Here is a 25,965-nt window from a genome sequence, read left to right as displayed (position 1 = left end):
AAGAGTCATTGGGGCTCTGTTTGAGAGAGATGTCTCCATCCCCAGAGATACAGATTAGCCCTAAGGTACCTGCGGTAGTAAATGGGACTTGACAAACTGAAAATTCAGGGCAATAAAATCCTACAGCCTTTCATCTCTCACCCTCATCATCCCTCAAGAAATGAATTCCCAGGGCAGAAGCTGATAGTGTTTAATATCTCTGTCTTGAACTATAATTGAATGTGCTCAAGTGGGAACGTGCTCTCTCCTTGCTCCTGTGCCCATCCCCGAGTGGCTACTCTGGATACTTGTGGCCTGTTTCTTTGTGTCTCTACCCTCTTGCCCTCTCCCGACATCATCTCCCCCACCTCAGGGTCCTCAAAAATTTTAATACAAGCTGGTGCCCTTTCTTTTGTTTGCTTTTGTGCTTTGACTTGGAAGTATTTCTTTAATTATCTGAATGGTGAGAGTATGGATTTGTGCTCCTGCCACTCTAGTTTTCCTTTGGATTTCTTTTTTTAAAAAACAAAAAAAACAAATTTTTTCTCTTTTTTTCTGGATGTGGACCATTTTTAAAGTCTTTATTGAATTTGTTAGAATATTGCTTCTGTTTTATGGTTTTGGTTTTTTGGCCCCGAGGCATGTTGGGTCTTAGCTCCCCAACCAGGTATCGAACCCGCAACCCTTGCATCGGGAGGTGGACTGCCAGGGAAGTCCCTGGAGTTCTTTCAGTTACCTCTCCTATCCCTGCTGTGGTGCCTCCCATTCCCCCTACCACCCTCCCTACCAGAGCGCAGAGAGGAAATTTGTAAGCTTTGATTTGAATGATGACGTCACTCCAGGCACAGGAAATTTGGTCATCCTGTTACTGCTCTCATGCGTTACAGAGGAGCTCCTGACTGCCCCCGGTGTTACCCTCGTCTTGAATGTTGCTCTGAAATTCTCTGGGCTGCGTTTTGGATGCTGCGTGAGCCTGCAAATGAATCCTCATTCCACCTCTGCAGAGTTGAAGTTCACTGTCTCCTTGTAGCTGCCTTGCTTTTGGTTCAGCCAGAAGGAGCATCATCTTTTTTTTTGCGCGCGGTATGCAGGCCTCTCACTGTTGTGGCCTCCCCCGTTGCGGAGCACAGGCTCCAGACGCGCAGGCTCAGCGGCCATGGCTCACGGGCCCAGCCACTCCGCAGCATGTGGGATCTTCCCGGACCAGGGCACGAGCCCGTGTCCCCTGCATGAGCAGGTGGACTCTCAACCACTGCACCACCAGGGAAGCCCTATTAAATGTAATTTTAGATTCTAGAAAACTACATTGGTGTGGTTGAAGCCAGGCCAATATCCCTCTGCTCCAAGAATTTACATAATTTATGTCTTTATTGGTCAAGTCTCTAAATCTATAGCTGATAGATACTGATTTGAAGCAGGTGGCTGACTGATCGCAGTCGAGTCTTTGCTTTTTAAAATGAGGCTGTGCAGGGTGCTTGTGGCGGGGCAGAGTTTTTCCTTCTTCATGACACTTGTTAAAGAACAGTAAGGTACACTCGATTCAGCACACTTATGATAGGTGTAGGGACCACTGCAATGGGGTTTTGCGTGAAAGAGAGTGATTGGGCTCTGGGTACCACAAGGAGGGTGGGAGTTGCTAATTAAGGAGCAGGTGGGGTTTGGGGATGGCGGAGGATAAGAAGCCCAATCAGATATCCAGTGTGATCAGATATCAAAGGTGGGGAAATCTGGCTAAAATTGGATTCTTACTAAAATGGACAATGCAGCAATGAACACAGTGCCCAAAAGGCAGGGTCTAGTTGCGAAGAGAGTTCAAGGGAACCTGAATAGTGTTTGGTCAAGGAGAGAATGGCATTTGTGATGTCAGGTTTCAACCTTGGTGTCTGAAACTAGTGGTAGAAGGCTTCAAAACTCCCAGTTCTTTAGAGACTGTATGGTTCACCTCCATGGTGCCTGTGGGAGGAAGCAAGCCTTAGACAATTGTAGCTTCAAGATACTTTTCCCAACAGCTTTCTAATTCCTTCTTCCGTTGCCATCTTGACCTCTCTCTCTCTCTGGCGCGGTCCTTGTCTTTGGTGGTGGTCAGGATTAATAAGAGGAAGCCAGGACCTAAGGAGATAGTTTCATTTCCCTTTTTGTCCTGTTACCTTCAGTCTACACTGACTGTGTCTTTTCTGCTCAGTTATAACTCCTGCCATGGCTAATTCAGGGATGCAGAGCCCCCTGTGGTAGTAGAGGTAACTGAGCTTAATGCGGCAGGAGACTTGAGGGTATAAAACCTAAGGAAGCAGTTTTTGACTCCTCCCCACCGCTCCATGCTTGTATACCTTAAAGCGTGGTGGTGTTGCTGAAGTGACTTGGAATTCAGAAGCTGGGGAGTAGGGACTCACTGCTCTTTCTGGCTTCTGTTTAACCTTGGTACATTTCTTCCACCTCTGCCCCCTTCCCTGCTAGGAAAATGATGTTCATATGTGTCATTCTAAGGTATCCCCCGATGGGAAGTTCTCAAGGGCAAATCATTTGATTGTTAACTGTTAGATTCACCGCAAATATGGCTGCCAACATTATCGCCTCTCATCTGCTACAGATGAGCTCTGGCCTTCTGGGTTTGCACAGGACTGCTCTGAGGACAAAGATTAAGTGGATCTCCGTTGATGCCATATCTTTTAATCGAACAGTCAACTTGCCGTGTGGATAGGGGTCTGCCATGGCCCTTCTCTTCCTGGCTTCCCTTCCTCCCACCCTCCCTCCAAGCCCCAGCGCAGAGGCAGAGGCACGCACCCTGTTGGTTCTCACGTGAAATCCAGGCATTAACCCCAGAGTAGAGGCTAGGCCACGGTGTGGTTTGTAAGCTACTTGTGTTCGAGCCTCTGCGGTTGGAGCCTGGAGTGTTTGTCTTTCACAGTTGCAGGTGTTTCTGTTGAGACTAGTGTTCTGGGTTGTTGCTCCTCGCAGTGGCAAAGTGGCGGTTTACTTTTCCAGGGTTTTGGTCTCTGACGGTACCGTTTTTCTTCCTGGAGCCGGACTTAAACGCAGTAACATCTCTGCTGTTTCCTGGATGAGCTTTTCTCCCCCCAGGTTTCAGAGCCAACTGTGAAACCAGACGTATCCCTTCTCAGCTTAGAACATCCCCTGAGGATCCCAGTGAAAGGAGATATGAGAGTTCCGCCTGAAGAAATTTGTCTGCTTCGGAGGACAGAGCTCTCTAGGGAGCAGTGGAATTTCTTGGGGTATATGACATACTGTTTGAGCTGCTGTTTAGTTGAGGTGGGGCCTGTTAGCAGTTTCTGGGTGAACTTCATGATAAAAAGTGCAAACATTCATGAAGTGGTTAGAGGTGGTGCTGTTAGAGCTGGAGTCACACCTCACGTGCACTTGCTTACATTCACTGGATTTGCAAGGCAGAGAGACGGGTGCAGGAAGAGGAGTGTGCCTGCCTTCAGCACGTGCAGGCAGCACTCAGACGGATGCAAGAAAATGCAGGTGTTTTATGGCACGTACACAGCTTGGTCACGGTGCAGGACACAGCATAGCAAGATCCTAAAGCGCCTTGTGAATCGTGACAGGCGCACAAAAGTACTCGCGCATGTTTAGTGTTGGGTGGTGAGGACTCTATTAAGACCGAGGAGGAGGGTCACTTCTTTTTTTAAGGTCTTAGAGAAGGTCTTCTGCTCAGCCCGGCTTCTTTTCAGGGCTCAGCTCTGAGCTTCACAGGCTGAGAAGTGCAGTCTGTTTGGCTGAGATAATTGATTTATGCTAAATGAACTCACAAAGATGTGATCTGAAAGTCAGTTTGTGGATGTATTCATTCACGATACGAAGTCCAGCTGCCAAGTAGACTGGAAGGTTCTAATGGGCCAACGTGTTCTCTTTCTTGTAGAGGAAGTCTGTTTATTGTTTACAGAATTGGAGTAAAGGGGGTGCTGGATACTGAGGAAGGCTCAGGTGCCCTGGATGCCCATGTGGCCCAGCGCGTGTGTTAGCTCCCCCCTCCCCGTCTCTGTTACAGAGAGATGAGGAGACAGGCTTGGGAAGATTCGGTTACTTGCTCAAGGCTCCTTCTCTGGTAAGTGCAGGAACCAGGATTCTAACTGAGATCTGTTTTACTTGTCTCCAAACGTGTCCTCTGGACTTCGATGTTGACTGGGCAGGTTGGTGACCCTCTCCCTTACACTGGGTGGACTTCTCTCTGAGCTCCTGTTTTTCAGAATTTCTGCCAGCTACCAGAAGCAGCAGCTGGTTCTGCTTCCTTATTTCAATGTATTTTACAAATTAAAATATTTCCCGCAGCTATTTTGGAGGCACATAGGTGATATCAAGAGAGATCCAAATTTATATTTCCAATGGGTGTTTAACATCAGAAAAGTGGGTGAACTGTGTCTCCTTAATGGTCTTGTCTCCTATATGAAGTTTTCCTGGCAGTACTTTCACTGTCTAGAACAGTCAGGCCAACTCTATGAAGAGATTGGATTCTCTCTTTAGTAGAGTCTCAGTACTCGTCCTCTTTGTACAGGTTTCCGAGCCCCTTGAGCACCTGCTCCTGGATACTTTATTATTTGTTTAGTTTTCATTCATTATTTTCATACAGTAACCCTATTAGATGGCTTAAGCTTCTGATTTCATCTTTACATACATTCTCTACCATAGACATTTTTCCCTTCTTATATATGAAACATGTTCACTTCATAAATTTTGGAAAATTTTTAAAGAAAATATTATATCTCACCAATCCAGAGGCAGCATCAACACTGTTACTATCTCACGGCCTTCTTAGCTGCTTCTGTGCTCATGTTTTGTAACAGAGCACTTCCCCTGGCCTTTAGATAATTTTCTAAAACATGATTTTTAATGGCTGTGCAGTTTTACAGAATGTGGACATCCTGTAATTTACCAAGTTTCCACCAATTTTTGTGTGGATAAATTGTTTCTGTCTTTACAATTATTATATCCTCATTCTTAAAAGAGAAGGTTTGCCTGAAGTAGAAAGTAGGAAAAAGTCCATTCAGAGCTGAGGTAGCTCTTGGGCAGGTCGTGCTGTAACACAGTGCAAGGAATTTCCACCACAGACGTGCATTCCCAGAGGGGCTGATATTTCGCCCTGCTGGCAGAAGGCTCTCTAATCACCTAATTCCTTACCTGTTTGTGTTAGAAGCAGGCAGCAATCCAAGCCCTTTGTGTCTTGTTGCCAGGATGGCTCCCTGCCCTGCCCCCCTCAACAGCTGAACTCGCTGCTTCTGAAATAAAGTGTGGAATAGATGGTAGATCTTCTCCGGGGGACCACTGCTGTCTTCTGTTGCCCTGGTTAGGACATGGTGAGACACTTTAATGGGAACACAGAGGCCCCCGTGGCAGCTCTGTGAGTGTGGCCGGCAGTGATTATTTGTTTCGTCCCACGCGCTGCTCTGTCGGTGACTTCCTTCCACCGTGCGCGCTCCTGTATCTGCACAATTCCATTGCAGACTATTACACTGCAGCCTGCTTTGACAAAAACTGTTATCCCCAGGCACGTGTGTCGGAAGCAGCTATATCTAACTAAAATACAACAGCACTGGTGGCCAGCAGATATTAAAATCACTGTCATAGTTGGGAGCAATATTACCAACACTGCCACCCTGAGGAGGATGCTGCCCATTCAGGGCTCCAGGAAAGGAGACAAATGCAGGTTCTCTGCAGCTCTGCTGTCTCTCTTTGAAACCTAAGCACTGGCAACAGTCTTGTCTGATCTCAAGAAGTGGTGTGGTGTTTGCAGAGAGTTATGGCTCAAATCACTGAGGTGGTAAGCGACAGTCAGCATCCCAAATACACGCTCAGGCAAAAAGGCAGCCACTGACATGCAGGCGCAGGTGTGCAGTGCACTCTGTGTGCGCCCTGCCCCTCAGCAGGTGAACTGCATTCTTTCCTTGGCCGGAAACTGGTTTGGTGCCTTGGGAGCATAAAGCATATTATGCCCCAACCCAGCAGTTACTTTAACTCCTTATATGGTTAACATCTATGTGGAATAATTAGAAGGCACTAAGAGTTCCTCTGAATTGTTCAAACGCACAATTTTGCACTCTTCTTGCTTATTTTTTGTGTGTGTTTTCTCTGAGAGTCAGTACTTGCTGTTGGCAAGCATCTCCCCACCTGCACTGCCCCCACCCCCAGTTCCCTGCTCAAGACCGGCCCACTGTTTACTCCTAGGGGGTCCTCTCAGGCACAGGCAGTACAGTTGTGGTCACACTGAAAGCTGTTTCTTTAAGCATCGGCTGCTTATCTGGGAGAACTCCATCAGCAGAGGTGAGAGGATCCCAGATTAAAGTGTTGGCATCTGTTTACTTTTTTTTTTTTTTCTTCGTGCCTCTCCATCCTTTAGAGATGGCCATCTCTTCAGATAAATCCTGGTCCAGGGAACACAGGAGACCAGGGGAGGATGGAGGAATAAGAGCTGAGTTACCAGTCTGCCTATAGCAGATGTCCTGTATGACTCTCCCCCCACCCCACTTCCTGCCTCCACTTGATAAACTTTCTCCCTGTTCCCCTCTGGCTCTGGAGAGCTAGCTGTAAGAGCCAGTAGAGGGCTTTGGAAGGACACTTCCAGGGTTAGTTGTGTCTGTGCACAGGAAGTGTAAGTGGAGAGATTTTAATTTGTGCATAGGTGTGTAGCTTGCAGGGACATCGGCTCCCTCTGGTTTGATTCTGATGAAACTGAAAGTGGTTGGTTTGTGCTGAAATGTGGCTGCAATTTCAGGAAGGGAAAGAATAGGCAGGGCTGGTGATTATTTTGTGATACTGTGTCATTTGTGTGGGTCCCTCCCTGTGGTTCTGAAGAAGAAATTAGTATATTGGTCATTTGAAAAAGTAATTTTAGCTCACAGGCTCCCTGTCGCACTTGAGTAACTTTCGGAAGGTGTAATATTTTCCCCAAATCCCATTAAATGTTAGGCACTCTTTCTGTATTCCCTTTACTGTCCTTTAACTGATTAGCAAAATATTTATGTGAACCCAGAAGGCTGATTTATTTATTTTATTGTCTTTTTTAATAACTTGCTTCTCCCTAGTGCTGGGTGCTTTCCGAGGCGCAGACAACCACCGTGATTTCTTTGGTAATAATCGTCTGCCAGCCCCTGACCTGCATCCTCAAGGGACTGCTTTGAGCTCTTCCGGATTTAATGATGCCTCTAGCTGTCCCTCGCCCTGGGTGGGTGATAATAAATCCACCCAAAATGCCCCCTCCCAGGGCCAGTAACTCATTGAGGGTATATAGCTGATTAGTGGATAAGGCTCGGCATCCTGACCCCCAGACCCCAGAACGACTATGCAAGAGATGTAGAAATGAAAATGCCACATAGCAGATTGGACCCGGACTTCTTGCTCTGTGAGCCTGTCTTTTCTGAGGTCTGAGGGTTTCTTTTACAGTTGATTTCTTGGCCGAAGTGCTCTGGAAATTCTTAAGCACCTGCGTCTGCTTGAGTAATTACTGATGAGCATGGTCTCTGAGATGTTGCTCTGGAAGTGGATAACAGATCTTGGGTTCTAAGTCCTAAAATCATGGTGGTAAAAGATTAGTCAGAAGAGAGCCTCTGAGTGGGGCTTGACAGCCTTCCCACATGTGGTCCCCCTGCCGGCCCCCAACGCCGCAACCCCCATTATTTGCCAGCCCAAAGCACAGGTACAGCTTTCTGGCACATCTCTTCTGGTTCAGGTTGCTCTCCATAATTAAATTCTTATTGTTGCCTACAAGCACAGATCTCAGGTGTTAAGATGCAGGGCAAAACAGGTTTCTGCAGTCTCTCCTGCTCTAAGGGAACTGGCTACATTTGTTTGTAATGGACACATGCTTGGTATGCCTTTGTGTTTGGGGGTGGGTATCTTTTATTCATCAAGCATCTTTCGAATGCAGAAGGCTAACAAAAAAAAGGTAGCTTGGGTACTTTTTTAAACACTTATTTTTTACGTGTTGACTTGGAATTGTGGAAAGAAAAGCACACACGACTTGGAACACAGTAAAAGATTAATGAGAAACAAAGCCATGAACTCATCAATGTCTCAACTCCACTAAATCATCGCCCTAAAGAATTACAGTAACTCATCTGTGTGTCATGGAACAGAACTGATTATGGTCTGACTCTGGAGCAACATGGCTCAATCAGCAGAGCAATGCGGAGTGGAAATGTTAAGTGTCGAGGTTTTTAATGCAGCGATTTTCAGCCCTTGACTGCACGTCAGAATCACCTAGGGATCTTTTAAAAACCTTATGTGCCCCAGGTCTACTGAATCAGAATTTCCAAGTATGGGTCCCAGATAGCTTTCTTCCCCCCTTCCCTCCCTCAGAGCTCTTCAAATGCTTCTGATGTGCAGGTATGGTTGAGAACAACCTTTTTGTGTTGGTGTTTCCTGGGTGGCTGTGGTATTTGTGGGGATCTGGTGGGATTGTTCTGGGTATGGTCTTAAGATTAAAAGCGATGGCATCTAACCCAAATAAAATCTTGTAGGTGTAAATCTTGTTAAGCTTGCCTTAAGAAGTGTTTGAAATAGTTATATTCTTTTAACGCTTTGGGGAATTTTCAGTTATTCCATAATAAAGATGTCATAGCCACTCATTTCTTAAAAGTTTAAATATTTCCCTTCTGGAAAGCTCTTTCCCTATAAAGCATTGTTGCATATTCTGTTTTCTCTGGAGGTAGGGAGAGAAATTCATAGTTAGGGAGAGAAAATTATAGTTGTGATATCGTGGTTTATAGTAAACATATCTTTTGGTCTTCAGCCCTGTTTCGCTACAAAGGTGTCTTTTGTTATGTTAATAAGGTAACTGGGCTCACCTGAGGATGGGGGCAGGTTGCTGGGAGAACCAACCTTGTGACTGGAAGATTGGAATTTCAGTCCCACCCCCTGACCTCAGGGGAAGGGTTGTGCTGGAGGTTGAACCAATCGCAGGTGTCCAATGATTTAATCAGCTGTGCATATTTAAGGAGGCCTCCATAAAAACCCTAACGATTGGATTTGGAGAGCTTCTGGGTCAGTGAACGCTGAAGATTGGGGGAGAGTGGTGCGCCCTTGGAGAGGACATGGACGCTCTGTGCCCTTTCCCCAGACCTTGCCCTGTGCGTCTCTTCCATCTGGCTGTTCTTGAGTTATATCCTTTTAAAATAAACGGGTAATCTAGTGAGTAAAATATTTCTGAGTTCTGTGAGCTGCTCCAGCAAATTAATCAAACCCAAGGAGGAGGTTGTTGGAACCTGCAGTTCATAGCTGTTCGGTAAGAAGCACAGGTGACAACCTAGACTTGTGATTGGCATCTGAAAGGTGAGGGTGCAGTCTTGGAGGACTTCGCCCTTAGCCTGTGGGATCTGACACTGCCTCCAGGTCATGTCAGAGTTAAGTTGTAGGACACAGTGGGCGTCACGAAGTTGCTTGGTGCCATAGGGACCCCTCCACCCCCCTCTCACCATGTCCCCATCCTCGCCCTGTACGTTAGGGTCAGCACAAGAGTCACTAATAGTAGTAGTGTCTGACTTTTCTGTCTTGTGATTTGGGCCAGTAGTTGCCTTAAAAGCTATAGTATGACCTGATTTATGAAATTTGTCTGGGAAACTTTAATTTTCTTTTAGGAATGCCCGTAATGTTTCAGATACTTCAGTGGGTGTTTCATCCCGGAATTGACTTGTCCTATGTATAACAAACTTCCTCAAGAAATTAAAATGACTCTTTTAAAACTGTTGAATATGATTTTGTTACTGACCTGGGTCCTTGGACTGTTTAGTCAATAGAAGCCGTTAAGAGGCCAGACAGATATAGGGGCTCATGCTGCAGCCCGAGGGAGCCAGAACAAGAAACAGGTACCCTTGCTTGCTTCCCGAGGTGGGCTGGGGGTGAGCTCATCCCTTAAATGGGGTGAGGGTAGGGGGGGATCAGTGGCTTGGGCAGGAGGCCCAAGTCCCTTGGGTGGTCTGTTGTCCATCCCCTTTGTGGTGCTACGTGCGGGGATCAAGAGCTTTTGCACCTTTGGTGGTTGGTTGGTGGCCTTTTTGTATCTTATTGTTCATAATTGCCCCAACTGCCCATGCTGGACAGTTATTTTTAGTCCCTTATAGTTTGTTTGTATTCTGTCGCTCAGGAGACATTTTTCCAGGTGCAAGCACTCAGAGGGTCCCAGGTCCCAGACTATCTCAATTTCTTTTTCTTTTTTCTTTTTTTTGGTTTCCTCTTCTACAAGATGGCTTCTTGAAATGCCCCTTTCCTTTTGTCTTCTGTTTGCTTGTTCTTTTTCTTAAACATTGTTTGTTAGAGCATTACCTTAAAATTACCTGTGGGACTTAACAACGGCAACAGCCGGGAGTCGACCAGAGCAATCGATCTCCGGGAATGGAGCAGGCTTTGTACCACAGGTGATTCTAATTCTCAAACTGGATTGCAAACCTCCGGGTTTTTCCTATTGCTTGCCCGTGTGCTTCTTGGCCAACACTTATCCCCCCTCCCTCACTTTTTAACATTGCCTTCAGCTGTGTATCTGTTATGGCCCCTATGAGACACCTAATATTTCTCTTCTGCAGGTGACTTTAAAAGGCCGCCTTGTTAGAATGGAACACAGTAGATTTCTCTTTTGAACTTTGCTCCTAATAAATGATAACACTGTGTACTTATTTAGTGTTCTTTTGGGGGAGTTTGGATATCTTTAAAAGCCTTGTAATTAATTCCCCAGTGTTTCCCTAGAGTCAGGTAAGGGATTCCTTATTGTTAAATCTAATACCCTGAAATTGCTGGGCTTTCCTGTCCTGTTCTCAGTTGTTCTCAATTTGAATGCTACCACTTTGGGGTTGGACAGGTTCCCAGATTGCCTTTCTGATCATATGAGCAGGAAGACTCACCACCCAGCTTGTCTTTAGCCTAAAGGTAAGTCTTGCAGGAACCTCAGAAAGGTATTCTTTCTAATCTTAGGTGAAGAGATCTACTTGATAGGCAGCTGATGGCTGAGTGTGGGTAGCCTTAGACAAAGGGTGTTGTGATGTTAGGGTTAGTGTGTGAAAAAGGGCGTGAAAGCTGGACTGATCCCAGGCGGAACCCGTGAGACCAGAGGACATCATGTGCCTCCAAGATGTGTATCTGGCTGATGTTTAAATTGCATCAAATTAAAGGGTATTTCTCGTTCTCCACTGTGGTGTCACCAAAGGGCGGATTTAGTGTCATTTTCTGCAGCTTTGAGCTTCTGGAATTGTCACTCTCTCAGAGGGTCACTAAGGGTAGTAACTCAGCATTTCACTCCAAAGAGGCTAGACACGTATCTGGAGGAACTTCTTCAGAGAGTTATTATTCCAGGTCCACTGAACCCTACTCATCTGTGTTGCAGTATATATATATTTTAAAACCCTGTGGTAAGAAGTTCATGTTAACTCCTGTTTGTCATACTTAAAAGAGCAGAAGGTGTGCGGGGGGCGGGGGAGTGTGGCAAGTACCATGTACTACTGCTTGTATGAAAGTGCTCTGAAAAGCCTGCACCATAGGGATGTTCGCAGTGACTAGTCATTTTCTAGCCGTACAGTTTTTCAGGTGGTTACTTAGTCCTTACTTTGAACAATGTATTGCGTTGGGGATGAGGAGGGCTTCGAAGGTACACGATAAAACCTCCACTGTCAGAAATTCAGTCTGGTAGTGGAAATAACTCCAGCACGCGTTAAACAAGGCAGCATCTGCTATGCGCCGGAAGGGGTATAACCAAGTGCTGTGGGGACTCCAAGGAGAGAGAAATCACGCTTGACTTGTTCTTTCCACTTGGGTTCTGGTGCTGGTCCTGCTTGTACCTCTCATGAGGTAGAAACCCAGACACAGACCTGTCACTGGGCAGGGCTGTGGAGGTAACACGTCACCCCACCCCCATTTTATTTTTGCTTCAGGGCTTTCTGTTTAAACCCTTCAGTCACATCCAGTGTTACAGGACCCAATGTCTCATCAAACAACTATTAAACTTTCCTCTTGGGGAAAAGGAAGACACATGTATGACTGGTGCAGGGCTTAATGCTAGGGCAGGAACTGAATTGTACGCCTGTTGGAAGCCCCACAAACTTGCAAGGTGTTGGTCATTCATTGTATGTCTTCCATTTGAAGAGGTGCTTTTTGCAGGGTCCAGGAACCTTAGTCTGTAAGGTGTTTTCCCTTGAAGCTCTGCTTTTTACCTAGACATTTTGTGAAGGCCACTCCTCAGGCAGCCCTTGTCATTTTGCTGAATGTCAGCAAGCGTTTGCTGTCATTACTCCAATGCCGATGCCAGGGAGAAAGGTGATGTTTTTACTTTCTAGCAAAATAGCCCCCAGCCTTTTGGTAGCTCTACATTGAAAGGTCAGCACCCTCTCTCTCCTTCTCTTGTCTCCTCTGTCCTCACTGTCATCTTTATAACCTGTCCCTTCTGGAAGCTGTTTTTGTGAGAAAAGCACTGGAGCCACAGTTTAAAGAGAATGGATTCAGTAAGTCTGAAGGTTCTTGTGTTGATTGTGAGCTTGAGATGGTCACCTTGGTCCTCAGGAAGAAGCTGATTATTTATGGTTTCCGGCTCTTGGAAGAAAGTAGTACTGACTTTTTTTTTAAGTTGTGTCTTTCGTTTTGCTTTTTAAACTTTAACCATGTATGCCTGTCATTCTTGGACTATTACAGCTTGAGCATGTTGTAATTTTGAGTAGTTCTCTTATTGAAATTGGCCAAGGTAATCATGGTGGTTTGAGTGGGAGCAGTCTCACCTGCTGTTGAGGTTCCATTTCATTTCCCAGTCCTTACACCTGTCTTTTATCAACAGGCATGTAAATTACACATAGATACAAATATTTTTCAAATGTGTAATGATGTTGGTTCTAATGAACTCAGAGTTGCCCTAGAAGCCCTTTTGAATTAAGTTTTATGTGGTGTTTTTTAATGATGATAGATTATAATCTTTCATGATGGTGATTAAGTTGTAAGTTTAGTCAAACATCTGTTTATTTAGCAAAGTGATCATGAATATTCCCATTGCAGTTAACACTGATTTAGGGAAGATCTATATTTATAATTAATAGATATTGAAGGTGTGCTAAATATACTTAGTCTCCTGTTCTTTCCCATTTCCTCCCTGTTCTTTTAATTCATTTTGTTCTTTTTGGTGACCTTATACGTTCTGTTTGCTTCCCTTTGTGTATTGAAGTTATATTAAAATCAGGGTACTTAATGATGAAGTGCTTATTTGCTAAGTAAGTTGGTTTTTACTCTTGGCCACCCCTGCACGACCAAGGTAGAGGTGTTGCACACACAGTGAATGTGAAGTAAATGTTATTGCCTGATAGGGCACTTTTGTCTGTCTCTTGGCCTATCCTGCCCAAGAAACGTTTTGACGGTCACTCAGTTTCCCACGTGAATATGTAAATGATGACGCGCTCATTCCCCAAATGGATAGTAGAAAGGCAGAGTTTGGAGAGATTAAATAAAGACTCCTGTTTATTTAAAACAAAACAGAACACCTCCCTCTGAATGCTAAGATGGCCGCTTCAAGTAAATTCTAAGATGACCACAAGTGCAACTGTTTTTTTCTCTAAGCCTTGTCTCTGTATCTTGCAGGTTATGTAGTCCTTGAGCAGGGTTTCCTTTTTAAAATTTCAATTACATTCATAAACTGATATTTAGGAAGATGAAGTCCAAGAACCTTAAATTATAGAACAGTACTACTGTTAATCCTTTAAATACCCTCGGGAAGTGGAAGGATACTCATGGGAAGAGGCACTTACCTGTGTGAAGATTTGGGAAAAAGATGGAAACAAGGGACTTAATTTGTCCTGTAGATTCAGGCTTTTTTTTTTTTTTCTTTCGGTAGAAGCTTTAAGGATGTCGCTATGTCTTAGTTTCAGAATTTTACTGCTTTGGTTACCAGAATCTTCGATGTCTTATGCCTTTTGTAGTATGCCATCGATGATTTGTAATGATGCAGGGGGAGACATCTTTTTTAGCACAAGCATAAATGGGTTTGGATTCCATCTCTTTGACTATCTGAAGTTATGACTGCACACTTTCTGTTCTCCTTCGAGGGGCTGCCACAAATTTGCCTAAGTGATTTTTATCTTCTTGTGCACATTGAGTGGCTCCACCGTAGACATAGTTAAGTCTGTGGTAACCCTTCCAAGTCCTGAAACGTCGTATAGTCTGATAAAATGCTGATGATCAGTAATAGTCCTGGATGGCCTGAGCCACTAAGTGTCTGAATGTTTGAGGGCGACTTCAGGCCAGGGGGCCCGCAGCACAACCCCCGGCCTCCGCTCTTGTCTGTCTGGTCTCCGAGCGCATGCTCCAATGTTGAGGCAGCTTTGAGGCCATTTGGGGGTTCTCCACCCTTACCGCCGAGGAGGCTGTGATTGTGGGCACACCTGAGTGTTGATGTTGTTTTTACTCCTAAGCACCTGTAGGTAAATAGTCACGAGTACTCGAGGGAAATGGTCATGGTAGAGAATTAGGCGTTTTTAGAAATCCCTTTTTGTTTCAGAGCACAGTCTCTGCCTGCAATTGTAATGCATCAGAATTTTGGAAATAATTTTTAAAATGTCTAGTATTGGTCATAGCACTGTCTTAAAGAATCAGGCAGAGGTCTTCGTTTTCTTACACATTCCATTCAGCTCTTTCTGGCCAGCTAACCTAGCTTTTGAGCCCTGGTGGTCTTACATTCATTTCCATAACAAGGGGTTGTTGGTGCCTCAAACTCTAGGGATTGTGATCTGAGGTGGGAGGAAATAGCAGGAACCAATGAATGCTTAAATGAGAAATTGGTTTGTAATGTCACAGACTCATCAGAGGAGGGCATGAGAGATGGAAAGAAAGAATGGAAACACAGACATCCTGCTGGTAGAGTGAAAGTCTCCCTCCTTCCTGATTTTCCGTGCCTTATTTCATTGGGAGACGCTTCTGATTGCTCTGTGTGGCTGCCCTTTTCTTGCTCTTCCTTGCATCCTGTGAACCCGGATCCTGTGCGTGCGGTGGCGGTGTAGGCTAGGTAACTGGTGGCTGGCTTCTGGTAGTACAAAAACACCTATTAAGCCACACCTTATGTGGCTTTACTGACGTTCAGTCCCCAGCAACGACTGGCCACTTTGAGCCTCTATTCAGTGAGTTGCAGAAATGGCTAACAGGCTACTAACGTTCGATCTTAGCATCTGAGTAGTCAGCCTATGCTAGTCACGTGTGACGGTAGGTAATCAATATGACTTGGAGGCAAGGTGTGCTGTACTTCTTTGCCAGTACATTTTGTTCTGTATTTTCTTTGGTCTTAAAAATAACTTTTGAAAAAGCTGATGTTGGAATAATAGACATTTTATGAAAACCTTTGCACTCAGTACATATAAGGTGTCTTTTGATTGTGTATGTGGAGGGTATGGCTTGGGTGGCAGAGTTCATGTAGAATGAAGGGAAAATGTGGTTTCCAGGGCTATTTTCCAGGTTGGCCAAGTTCTTCAAAGTGACAAACATCTCCGTTCCTTTGAAAATTATAGACATGTTGGTGTGCCCTCATTAAATGGTCAGGGGCCCTGTATCTCATGCTTTGGATATAGTAGCACGTGTGGCTGTAAAAGGGCTCTTACGTGTAGGATCGTCCATGGCAATTCCTGCCCTTGTCTCTCTGAGGAATCATGGACTTGAAATAATTTTTGCTTCTGTTTTTCACTCGGATCACAACTCTTGTACTGACACGGCCAGTTACCATAACTCATTGTCCCAGACTTGCAGGGTATTACAAGGAATTGGCATTGGGAATTGAGGGATGTTTCTGTGATCATGTGTACTCTGCGTATGGATTTCTCTAGCTACAGTCTAGAGGGAAATTGGAGTCAGATAAGCCCCAAAACTTCATGCTCAGCCTGGAAGATCCTTTAGAAAAAAAGTTTTTTTTTCCAGCTGACAACAGCTATCAGAGCCCGGTTGACCCATTTGATGATGCTGACCGTCAGTGGTTTGAGGAAGGGGCTCTGGCTTGTGCAGGCCCACAGCATGGTGCTTTTCTTACAAGGACTAATTTCTCAGGACATGCCACTGCAGTAATTTTTAGCAGCGCTTTAGCTAAAGGCAACTCATGTTTTTCTGTTATCAGAGTCACTGCCTTGTATCGTGACTTGGGCTTTCTCCTGTTTCTTTGCCTTTTATTTGACTAATGTAGGAAGAAACTGTTGGTAGACAACAGGGGAGAACAGTGTGTCTTGATGATTGTAGAATTAATATATTTTAGTATGATGATGACCCAAAGGTAGCCATTGTCCCCCCACCACCCCCGCCCCCCACTTCTTTCTGTGTGTGTGTTTTATTGCTTTGGATTAGGAAACATGTTGATCTTTTATGTTTCTTAAATGTCTAGTTATCAGTTGCTAAGGTCAGTGTTGTGCTAGCCTGTTCCTTTAAAAAATTTTTTATTTTTTTAAATTTTTATTGGAGTATAGTTGACTTACAGTGTTGTTTCTGCTGTACATCAAAGTGATTCAGTTATACATACATCCACTCTTTTTTAGATTCTTCTCCCATATAGGTCATTACAGAGTATTGAGTAGAGTTCCCTGTGCTATATAGTAGGTCCTTATTATCTGTGTAGCCTATTCCTTTGACCTTGTTTCTAGCTCAGTGAAAACACAAGCCTGTGTGAAAACAGGATATCAAAGCTAGTAGCTGGCGCTCAGGGGAGCCGTTCCATCTTGGCTGACTATGCCTATGATTCTCTGCTTTCCTGGCCTGGTAATCTCCATTTTGTGACATCTTGTCTTCTGACTTCATGCAGACAGACCATAATACATGGTAATACGTTTTCTCTGACTCTGTTTTTGCACCTTTTCATAGGATGTGCCCTGTGCGCAAAGCTGGTACGCATAGCAGTACAGTTGCAGGGTACTGCCAACCCCCTTTGGGTACTGGGCTATAACCACACTGGCCAGGTGTATGTATCCTGGCAGTTACTATCTGAATTAGTAGCCATGAAGTCTATTAATCTGATATATGGCAGAAGTAATTCTAAAGTCAATTTACCGATTTTCAAAAGATTCCCTAATTATATGTGTGAGAATTAAGCTATTAATTATTTGGAAATTGCTATAGTTGTTGAGAGGCAAGAGAAAGTGTTTCAAGATGGGCTGCAAGGCGTGGGCTTAGTAGATGAAACGGCATTTTAGCAAGACCGGGAGGGTGGGTGAGTGAAAGGTGCAAGGCGTACACAGGTGCTGGGACTAAAGTTTTTCTTCTAAGTGGCCCCCAAATTGTGAATGCACGTGGGAATCATGGAGGAGCTCTAAAAAATAAAGGAACAAATACAGAGAGCAGCAATGACAAACAGTGTGATGCAGTACCCCTCCTAATTAACCCTAAATATCTGAGGTGGGAGGGGGATACAGAGACATGGGTGTATATTAGATCTGAAAATTCCCCTTGTTGATTCAGATGTCCGTTTAGCCTTAAGATAAGCCTGCGAAATGTTGCTTAGAACCAAAATTGAACGATCTTGTTAGCTACACCAAGGATAGTTTTGGCTTCATTCTGTGGACTGAGAAGCCTTTGAAGGTTTTTGAGCAGGCGTTGTGAGAAGAGAGAAGGGTGGGTGTACTCAGAGTGCCCTTTAGATGCAAGGAGGAGACACTAAAGTGGAGGGCTGGTGCGGTGGCCTTGGTGGTGTGAACGATGAGGTATGGAGAGTCTGAATTAGGTGGTGGGCATGGGAAAGGAAAGGATGCAAGAATGTTCATGCCAGGAAGAGTCAGCAAGGTTTGATTGATCGATTAAATCTGGGGAGGGAGTGGTTAAGTTGTGGATCAGTGGATGTGAATTTGTCAGTTGAGACTTAAGATTTTGATCCAGAGTACTAAGAATTTAGTTAATGAAATTAGGGTAACAGACGTGGAGCTGGTTTGGGAGACTGGGTAACCACAAGAAGTTCTGCTTCAGGCAAGTGAGCACAACCCGCAAGTGGGAATGTTAAAGTAGGGAGTTGGAAATAAGTGAGGTGGAACCCGACAACTTGTGTGACGACAAAAATTTTTGACTCATCTGCATAGATGTTTATTTTTAATCCAGTAACGGGTTACATACGCTGCAGCTGGGTCAAAGAAGAAATCTTGAGAAGGCTTGGGTTATAGAGGATTTAGAGGCACTCAGTGTGCTGGTTCCCAGGAATGGAAAGACTGAGAGCTGGCCACTGGTGGGAGGGATGGGGAAGTTTTAAGGAAACGTGGACCCACAACCCTTTGTTTAAAAACCCTTAGGGTCAGATGTGTCTGAACTCAGGAGTTTTTGGGTTATAGAAAGGTGATACGGTCCAAGTATGGTATATATATTAATTATATATCCCCCTCAGGGGGGTTGTGGGTAGCAACCCCATAATTAAACACATTAATAGATCTGCAGTGAAACCTGTGTTGTTCACACTAAATGGGATAAAGACTTTAAAGTAACCTTACATCTGATCAGGTGAGGTTTTGCAGCAAGTAAGTTCAGGTTAGGTTGAGTTTTACTATCAAATATGTCATAAAAAGCAGTATTTTGGTGCTCCGAGCCTCTTGGAGTTCAGAGTTGTGGATAAGGGATTTTAGACCTGTAGTTTGAGGTTACTCTTTTAGAGAATTTTGACAAGGAAAGGACATCAGCACCACCATCTACCTTCTTACCTTTCCCAAACCAGAAAGTCAAAATATAAGGTAGGAAATATCTTTTAAAGGGATGAATTTGTACTAGTATCTTTGGACTCCACACTTGGCTTCCCTTCAAGTTAGTCTTCCTTCTGGGCTGTATGTAATGATAATATATAGTTATGTTGGTGGTAGAATTCTTTTGGTTTACTGGTGACTCAGATAAGGCAGACCATTCTAGGTGCTTTACTGATGTTATGGAGGCCAATCTAAAGAATTATCGGCAACGTAAGCGAACAAATCCATTTTAAGTTGCTATTGGTTTTTTGGCAGAATTATTTGTCAAAGCCTGTTCAGTCTCTCGTTGAAGGGAGCTGAAGCCTACCTAGGCCTCTGGTTATGGATGGTCAGACTTGGTTCAGAAGAAGCGTTTTTAGCTCCTTGAGGTGGCTTTCATAGAGCCTGGCTTGGCTCTGAGCACATGAGACGTTTGGTACCATAGCGCCTGGGCTAGGACAGTGTAGAGGTCTGCACTGTTGAGAATATCAGGTGAGGAGTGGAAGCTTGTGTTCCTGCCTGTGCACTGCCCACGTCAAACTCTGTACCACCCACAGTGTTTTCCCTGGTTTTATAAATATGACTTGAGGGATGGGTTAAAATGGCGAAGGTTTTCCAATGCAGACAGATTTATTGATTTAAAAAAAAAAAAAAGGAAAAAGAAACTTGGCAGAGGGAAGCTTGGGTTATAGCCTCGTTTGGCCTAGGGGCACTATTTCTAGAGAGACTGGCCTCAGTGTCCTCATTTGTTTGAAGGATAATGCTGTGGGGTTCTGTGGGACTCACAGCAATATTTCTGCTCTGGCAAATCCTTGGCTAGGACAGGATTGGAAAAATAGGGAGTGTCCTTGCAGTTTTCCAGGATTGTTACGAACAAATGACCGTTTTGCATTCCTGGTCCCTCAATACCTTCTGGACACTGGCCTGGTCACGGGCAATTGGCTGTCCAAAGAGCGTGCGTGGGTTTGCAGCCGGAGCTCTTAGTGAGGCCCGGCACTTCCCCAGCCGACTGCTTGTGGGAGCATTACTCAGTGTGCAGCTGTCGCCTGAATCACAAGTAGCATCCGAGTGTACGGCTGGCGCTTGCCCCGCTCGCTTTCCTTTCTGCTCACTGCTGTGTGACTATCTGATCGATGGAGCCGAGCCAGCCATATTGTTAGAGGTAGCATTCAGCCTTGCCTTCTTATCTCCTCCTTTCTGTCAGCGTCCTAGGAGATTGTCTCCCTAATAGAGCCGAAGAGTTGATTCCAGCAGGAATGGTACTGGGCATGCTGGTCTCCATGTAAATTGAGAGTGGTTTTCATTCAGCTTTCTTGGTGTCTTGTGGTTTCTAAAAATGAGCGGGTAGAAATGTGGAGGGGGTGGCTCTGTCGATAAACCCTGTGTGATGAGTTTGTTGTGGAACCATCATAATGCTTAGGTTCACAAGCCAGTCAGTGACACGCATTTATTAAACACCTTTTGTGTGCCAGGCATGGGGAATCTAAAGATGAATCTGCCCACTGTCCTCGGGAGTCCCAGCCAGCCCCTCGCTGCCAGACAGGTTGCTCTGCTGTGTTCCTTGGTGGTTCCAGTGGTGAGCGCTGGGCTTGTACACTCTATTTCCCCGGGGGGAAGCAGAAGGGGAATTTAGAGAGCAAAGGCAGGGATTGGCACACTTTTAAATTTTCTGTTAGGGGCCAGATAGTAATATTTTTAGTAAATATTAAGCTTTGCAGGCCATGCAATCTCTGTCACAGCTATCAGCTCTGCTGTTGTAGCTGAAACGAGCCAGAGACACCACCTAAATGATGGCCGTGGCTAGGTTCCAACAAAACTTTATTTATGAACACTGAAATCTGAATTTCATAGAATTTTCACTTGTCCTCAGATAGTCCTCTTTGACTTTTCCCTCACAAATATAAAAACCATTTTCAGCTGACAGGCCACACAAAAACAGGTAGCAGGTGAGAGATCTAGCCAGTGGGCGGAAGTTTGCGGGCCCGCCGTTGGGCTTTGGCCTCTGACTTGGCCTCCTTTGCTTCCGCTCCTGTCTCGGGAGTGGCTCTTCGAAGACAGCTGGCTTGACATCGATCAGGTGCTGGGTGCTTTTCCCCTCTGAACTCCTGTTTATGTGCCTTGGCAGCTTGCAGACAAACATGGTATTGACCCAGTGGTCTTAACTCACACCCAGCTGTTTTAAGGGACAGATAGCAGCCCTCTTTAGGGCTGCAGCGGGCCAGAGGTTCAGTGCCTCCTCCTGGATAATGAATCCTGTCAAGTGTCTTGTTCAGAGCCTCGTGTAGAAGGGGCTGGGTTCAGAACGACCTGTTTCAAATTCTTACTGGAGTACTTTGTGCTTTGGGGAGGGTAATCTGAGTGGAATTTTTTACTAACAGCCGTAATGATAATAGGAAACAGTATTCCTTTTTTTTTTTTTTTTTTTTTGTGGTACGCAGTCCTCTCACTGTTGTGGCCTCTCCCGTTGCGGAGCACAGGCTCCGGAAGCGCAGGCTCAGCGGCCACGGCTCACGGGCCCAGCCGCTCCGTGGCATGTGGGATCTTCCCGGACCGGGGCACGAACGCATGTCCCCTGCATCGGCAGGCGGACTCTCAACCACTGCGCCACCAGGGAAGCCCAGGAAACAGTATTCTTGAATCTCTCCAGGAGCAGAGGCCGTGTACAACAGGCCCATTGGAGCCTTGGATGCTGGTAGCCAGATGTTGTATGTAGGTGTGCTGGGCATGAAAATTGATGTTTCTCTTTTTAAATTGAAAAAGTCGCCACCCACCGCCCACCCCAAACTCCCACACCCCTGCCTCCAACTAAAGCCTTGCTTATTCTGATTATTGGTTGTAAAATAGGGCTGGAATGAGGGCAGGACAACACAGGCTCCCCTAGGGTGCCTGGACATATTCTTCTGATTCTTTGGCAGAAAACACAAAATGTATAAGCAAAGTAAAGTGGAACAGTTTGGTCTATGGATTTTCCTTCCTTCATTGCTATGTTCATTAAGGTACTGTTTGTTGTATCCTGCCTTCTTAGGACCCTGAAGAATTTTTTTGGCACTGAAATGTACTTTAACTCTTATTATTATATCTTATCTTTGAACTCTGCCCAGAGAATACAGTTTTGTGCCAATTGAATCCTGCTAAAGTGGTCACCTCTTTGTCGTACCTCACCATCCAGATCATGGTGAGAAGGTAGAATTTTGACTGCTGAAGAGCCAAAATAGTTGTCTTCCTAAAAATTAACTTTCAATAGAGCCCCCTTGACAGCTCAGAGCCTATTTGTTTATATTTTATTCACACTTAGCCCAAAGTAGATTATTAGTTAGAAGTGAATTGTATCTAGCAGCCTTACAGCAAGATAGGAAGCAGAGAAAGATGAAATAGATACTAGACACTCCGAATGTGATGTCATTTTGTGCCACGGTATTTTCTGTTTTGAGGACAGAAAATGATTTCACTGTTGGAATTGTATAGATTATCTTCTTGAGTGAAAATGGGACTCCGGTTGAGGAGGTCAGGTGGAGTAAAAGAATTTTGCTTTCCTAAAGTGAGCCATCATTCTGTGGAAGATTCTATTCTGCCTCTCTGGATGTTTTGTTGCTTTTCACTGTAGCATCAGTATCCTTGCTGGGACCAAATTTCCTATAGCTTTTATTTGGTCCACTTAAGCTAAATTCTGTTTCAGTAGCAAAAGCTCAGTAGCTTACAATAATAGAGGTTTATTTCTCATTCATACATCCATCCATCGTAGGTAGGCTATGGCTATGAATCAGGCTGAAGGATCATTCATTATCTGGGATTTTACCAATATCATATCGGAGGGAAAAGAGACCTCATGGCAATCAAGCACTGACTCATTGCGATTTAACGAGCCCCTCCCAAGTTCACCAGAACAGCCATGTGTGTAAGTAAGCCTTCTGTGGGGAAGGGCGTTATAAACCACATGGCCAAGCCTGATGGCGAGGTGGGAGATTATTATCCTCTCCCAGAGAGAAAGGGACACTGTTTTGAAACAGAACCACAGACTTGTTGGATGGCCAGATTTCTGCAGCCCCAAATGAGAAACCCATAATTCTTCACTTTGGGAAAACTTTTTGGCCTGCAAAACTTTCACTGGTCTGATGGGTCAGTAATGGTAAGCATTAAAAGCCTAAGGGAAAATAGTATTCAAGTTGTGGGTCTTATTTTCATTAGCATTTTCACTTTCCTCAAAGCTTCATTTCTTTTAGACCTGAATAAATTCCTTGGGGTCCACGGGCTTGTTCCGATTTGCATAGCTGTTCTTAGCTCTGGGGCTGAGTTGTAGGGATGATCTCTGTAGGCTACAAAAAGCAACTGGAATACAGTCTTCCATCTGCCACCAACTTGTATTTTGGATAAGTGATGCCAAGAAGTATACTCTGCACCTGACATCTACTTCCTTTCACCAGAGATACCCAAGTAAGTTCCTGCTAACTTAATTCAGTGCAGCATTGCTTGCATTGGGTAACACGGAGCCCGAGAAGAGTGACACCTCGTGTTGCCACAGCCAATGGACTGACAACTAAATGCCTACTTGTGTGCATTTGCCCTGTGGAGGCATCTGATGGAAGCGAAACCGAAAGGACCTTCTGCTGTTCAGGCGGGGTTCACCGCCTCCCCCTCCCTCATCTTTGCTGGAGAAGAATAACATTTGGTGGTTTAGTATGAGCCAAGCAGTGATGTTAAAACCCCCTGTAAAATCTGACCACAGTTTTAACCCTTGCCAGTCAGTCTGAGGACCAGAAAAAAGTGGAATCTGTCTTGTTTCAGAGATTTCTCAGAAGGCGATCCTGCGGATGCCTGGCAGCCGTAGGTGCTCTGTATCTGGGAGTGAAACAGAAAATCTCTTTAGCTGCTGGTGAACGGTAGGCCGTGTGCAGAGTTTCTGTGTCTGTGCCCTTCAGAGTGTACAGCAGCTGTCTGCAGACGCTGCTCTCATTTGATGTGGTGGCTCCGTCTGAGCGCGGAAGCTGCAGGTTTCAGACTGGCTCCCTGTAGGATAATGAATTGTCAGGCCTCTGCTGATTATCTAACAAGTTTGTACAACGTGTAACACAAGCTGACAAGACAAACAATTTTATTAATTTAAGCCTGCTGCTAATGGGATTGCAGCACTATAAGAATGTAGGAGGATTATACACACATACGGGAGTATCCAACCCCACAAATACTCACCCTCTGGGTTTGGTAATGGGAACAGCCTATTCATTTTGAAAAAAAGTTTGGTATTTCCATTTGTGCTTAATAAAATAATACTCATTTGAATTTGAATGGAAAAATACATAGAAATGTTCAGGGATTTATAGAGCTTCAAATCAAATGAGCCATTGTATCAGGCTTTGAAGTATTAGAGCTAATAGATGCCGGTGGGCAGTAGATAAACTTTTGTTTTTTACAAACCAATTAGAACCAGAGGAGCTTTTGTCTTAAATCTGTCTGGAGTTTTGGTCTTCAGTTGGGAGAGTGCTGGAGCCTATGGGGAGATGGATTGTATTTTTATGGCCTCTGATCTGCAGTATTTTAATGTCAAATTCTCATGTTCTTATATATAAACTTGACAGTTTGAGGCAGTTGAACCTTGGATTGCTGACTAGAATTGATTAACCGTGTTTATGAAAGGAATGCATCATCCAAGAGAAAGGGTTAGTTTAGGCAGATAAGGAAGAGGTTTCCTATGAACTCTGTGTAATCTGATTTTTGGCTTCTGAGAGATGTGTTCCCAGCATGGAAGATGATCCAGCATAAGAACCAGGGGGTTTCAGAATCTGTCAGAGTACACGGATAGTGGGGTAACTTCAGCAAGCGTGGTTATATTTCAGAGCTTCAGAGACAGTGACAGTGGCCTCTCCTTTCAGGACCTTGGGTAAGGAATGTAGCAACGTAGCAGGTCCCTATCACTTGTGTAGCCTACCAACATCCAGACATTTAGAGCGCAGGCTATGAACTGTGCTAAGTTAATGCAGCAGGCACTCAAGAATTTAGAGCACTGGCATCAAAAAAAATCACTTAATAAATCATTGTAAATCTAAAGCAGCAAGTGATTGAGGCTTTCTGCCCTAATAATGTCAACCTTATGTATCACACTTTGGGGATTATTCACTGTTTGCACCCCAACAATTGTGACGTCACTGCTTGTTCGCCCTCCTTTCCTCTCTCCCTGGTGCCTCCCTCACAACATCTGCTTTCAGAGCAGCTTATTATATACTTCAGACCTGTGTATTGTTTTAAAGCAGATTGGCACAGGGCAGGGGGTGATAGCAGGTAAGTTCTGTAAGTACATTTTGTATAATGTAAAAAAAAAAAAAAATCACAAACTAGAGAATTCTAGTTGGTGTTTCCCATTTTGTCTTTATTCTTCTGAAGCAGAAGCTGTGTTCCCAGAGTGTAGAGCCCCTAGTTCTTCCAGTGTCCTGCCCCTGCCCCTTGTATCTTAGACCTGCATGTCTTCAATTTTACTTACCACCAGTCTCTGCTTTAGCCATTCCTCTTGAGAGTCTTGCCCTCCAAGGCTTATCTCCTCCCAGGTACAGTGGCAACATAAAATCTGGGCTTCTCCAACTTTTTTGCTTGTCCCCAAACAAATTAGATATACAGCTTAATTTTCTAAGAGGTAGAATTGCCAGCTGCTACCAGAAATAACAGTATATTTACATAATGGTACAAATATCAAGTAATTTTCAGATTCTACTCCTGTTACCAAGTCCAAGCTCATACTGCTCGCTGCGTGGTAGGTCAGTAAACTGAGAGATGGGTTGTTGGGGGAAAAAATAATGACTTTATTCAGAAAGCCAGCAGACTGAAAAGATGGGTGGACTAGTGTTCCAAAGAACCATCTTCCCCGAGTTAGTATTCAGGCTTCTTTTATACTAAAAGGGGAGGGGGGAAACATCCTGCTTCCCGCCAGACTCTGGAGGGGATGTGTTAATTTCTTCTTTCCTGCAGCCATTCACAGGTGGGCATGGTCAGAATGTTTCTTGTGAGCCATACCAAAGGTATGTTAGCTTAACACTCATTACCTGGGAGGCAGGCTTCCCAGAGATGGGCCTATGTATAATTTGAGAATAGGCAGTACCTGTTGAGTGATTAACTTGTAATAGAATACGAAGGTTCTTCCCTATCATACTTCGAGTACAATAAGTTATTCTTCATTTAAATGTAAATGGTATTACTTTGCCTATCTTTGCCACTTTCTGAAAGCTTTTTTAAAAAATTATTTTAAATTTTTGGCTGCGTTGGGTCTTTGCTGTGCGTGGGCTTTCTCTAGCTGTGGCGAGCAGGGGCTATTCTTCATTGTGGTGCGTGGGCTTCTCATTGCGGTGGCTCCTCTTGTTGCGGAGCACAGGCT

General features: G+C 44.6%; 1 protein-coding gene across 2 annotated transcripts in view; it reads left to right on the top strand.

Moving 5' to 3' along the window:
• Positions 1–25,965, top strand: part of SND1 (staphylococcal nuclease and tudor domain containing 1) — a 420,353-nt gene that overhangs the window by 81,773 nt on the left and 312,615 nt on the right. Inside the window, exon 11 of one of the 2 annotated variants that reach the window (XM_032642817.1) lies at positions 3,989–4,045. The exons of the other annotated variant lie outside the window; for it this stretch is intronic. Within the exon in view, the coding sequence (XP_032498708.1) occupies positions 3,989–4,045 (57 nt within the window). The remainder of the gene's footprint in view (positions 1–3,988; positions 4,046–25,965) is intronic. 2 annotated transcript variants of the gene reach the window in all.

This window comes from Phocoena sinus, chromosome 9 (assembly GCF_008692025.1).
Source record: "Phocoena sinus isolate mPhoSin1 chromosome 9, mPhoSin1.pri, whole genome shotgun sequence".
NCBI classification, from domain to species: domain Eukaryota; kingdom Metazoa; phylum Chordata; class Mammalia; order Artiodactyla; family Phocoenidae; genus Phocoena; species Phocoena sinus.
This window is presented reverse-complemented; position numbering and strand designations above follow the sequence as displayed.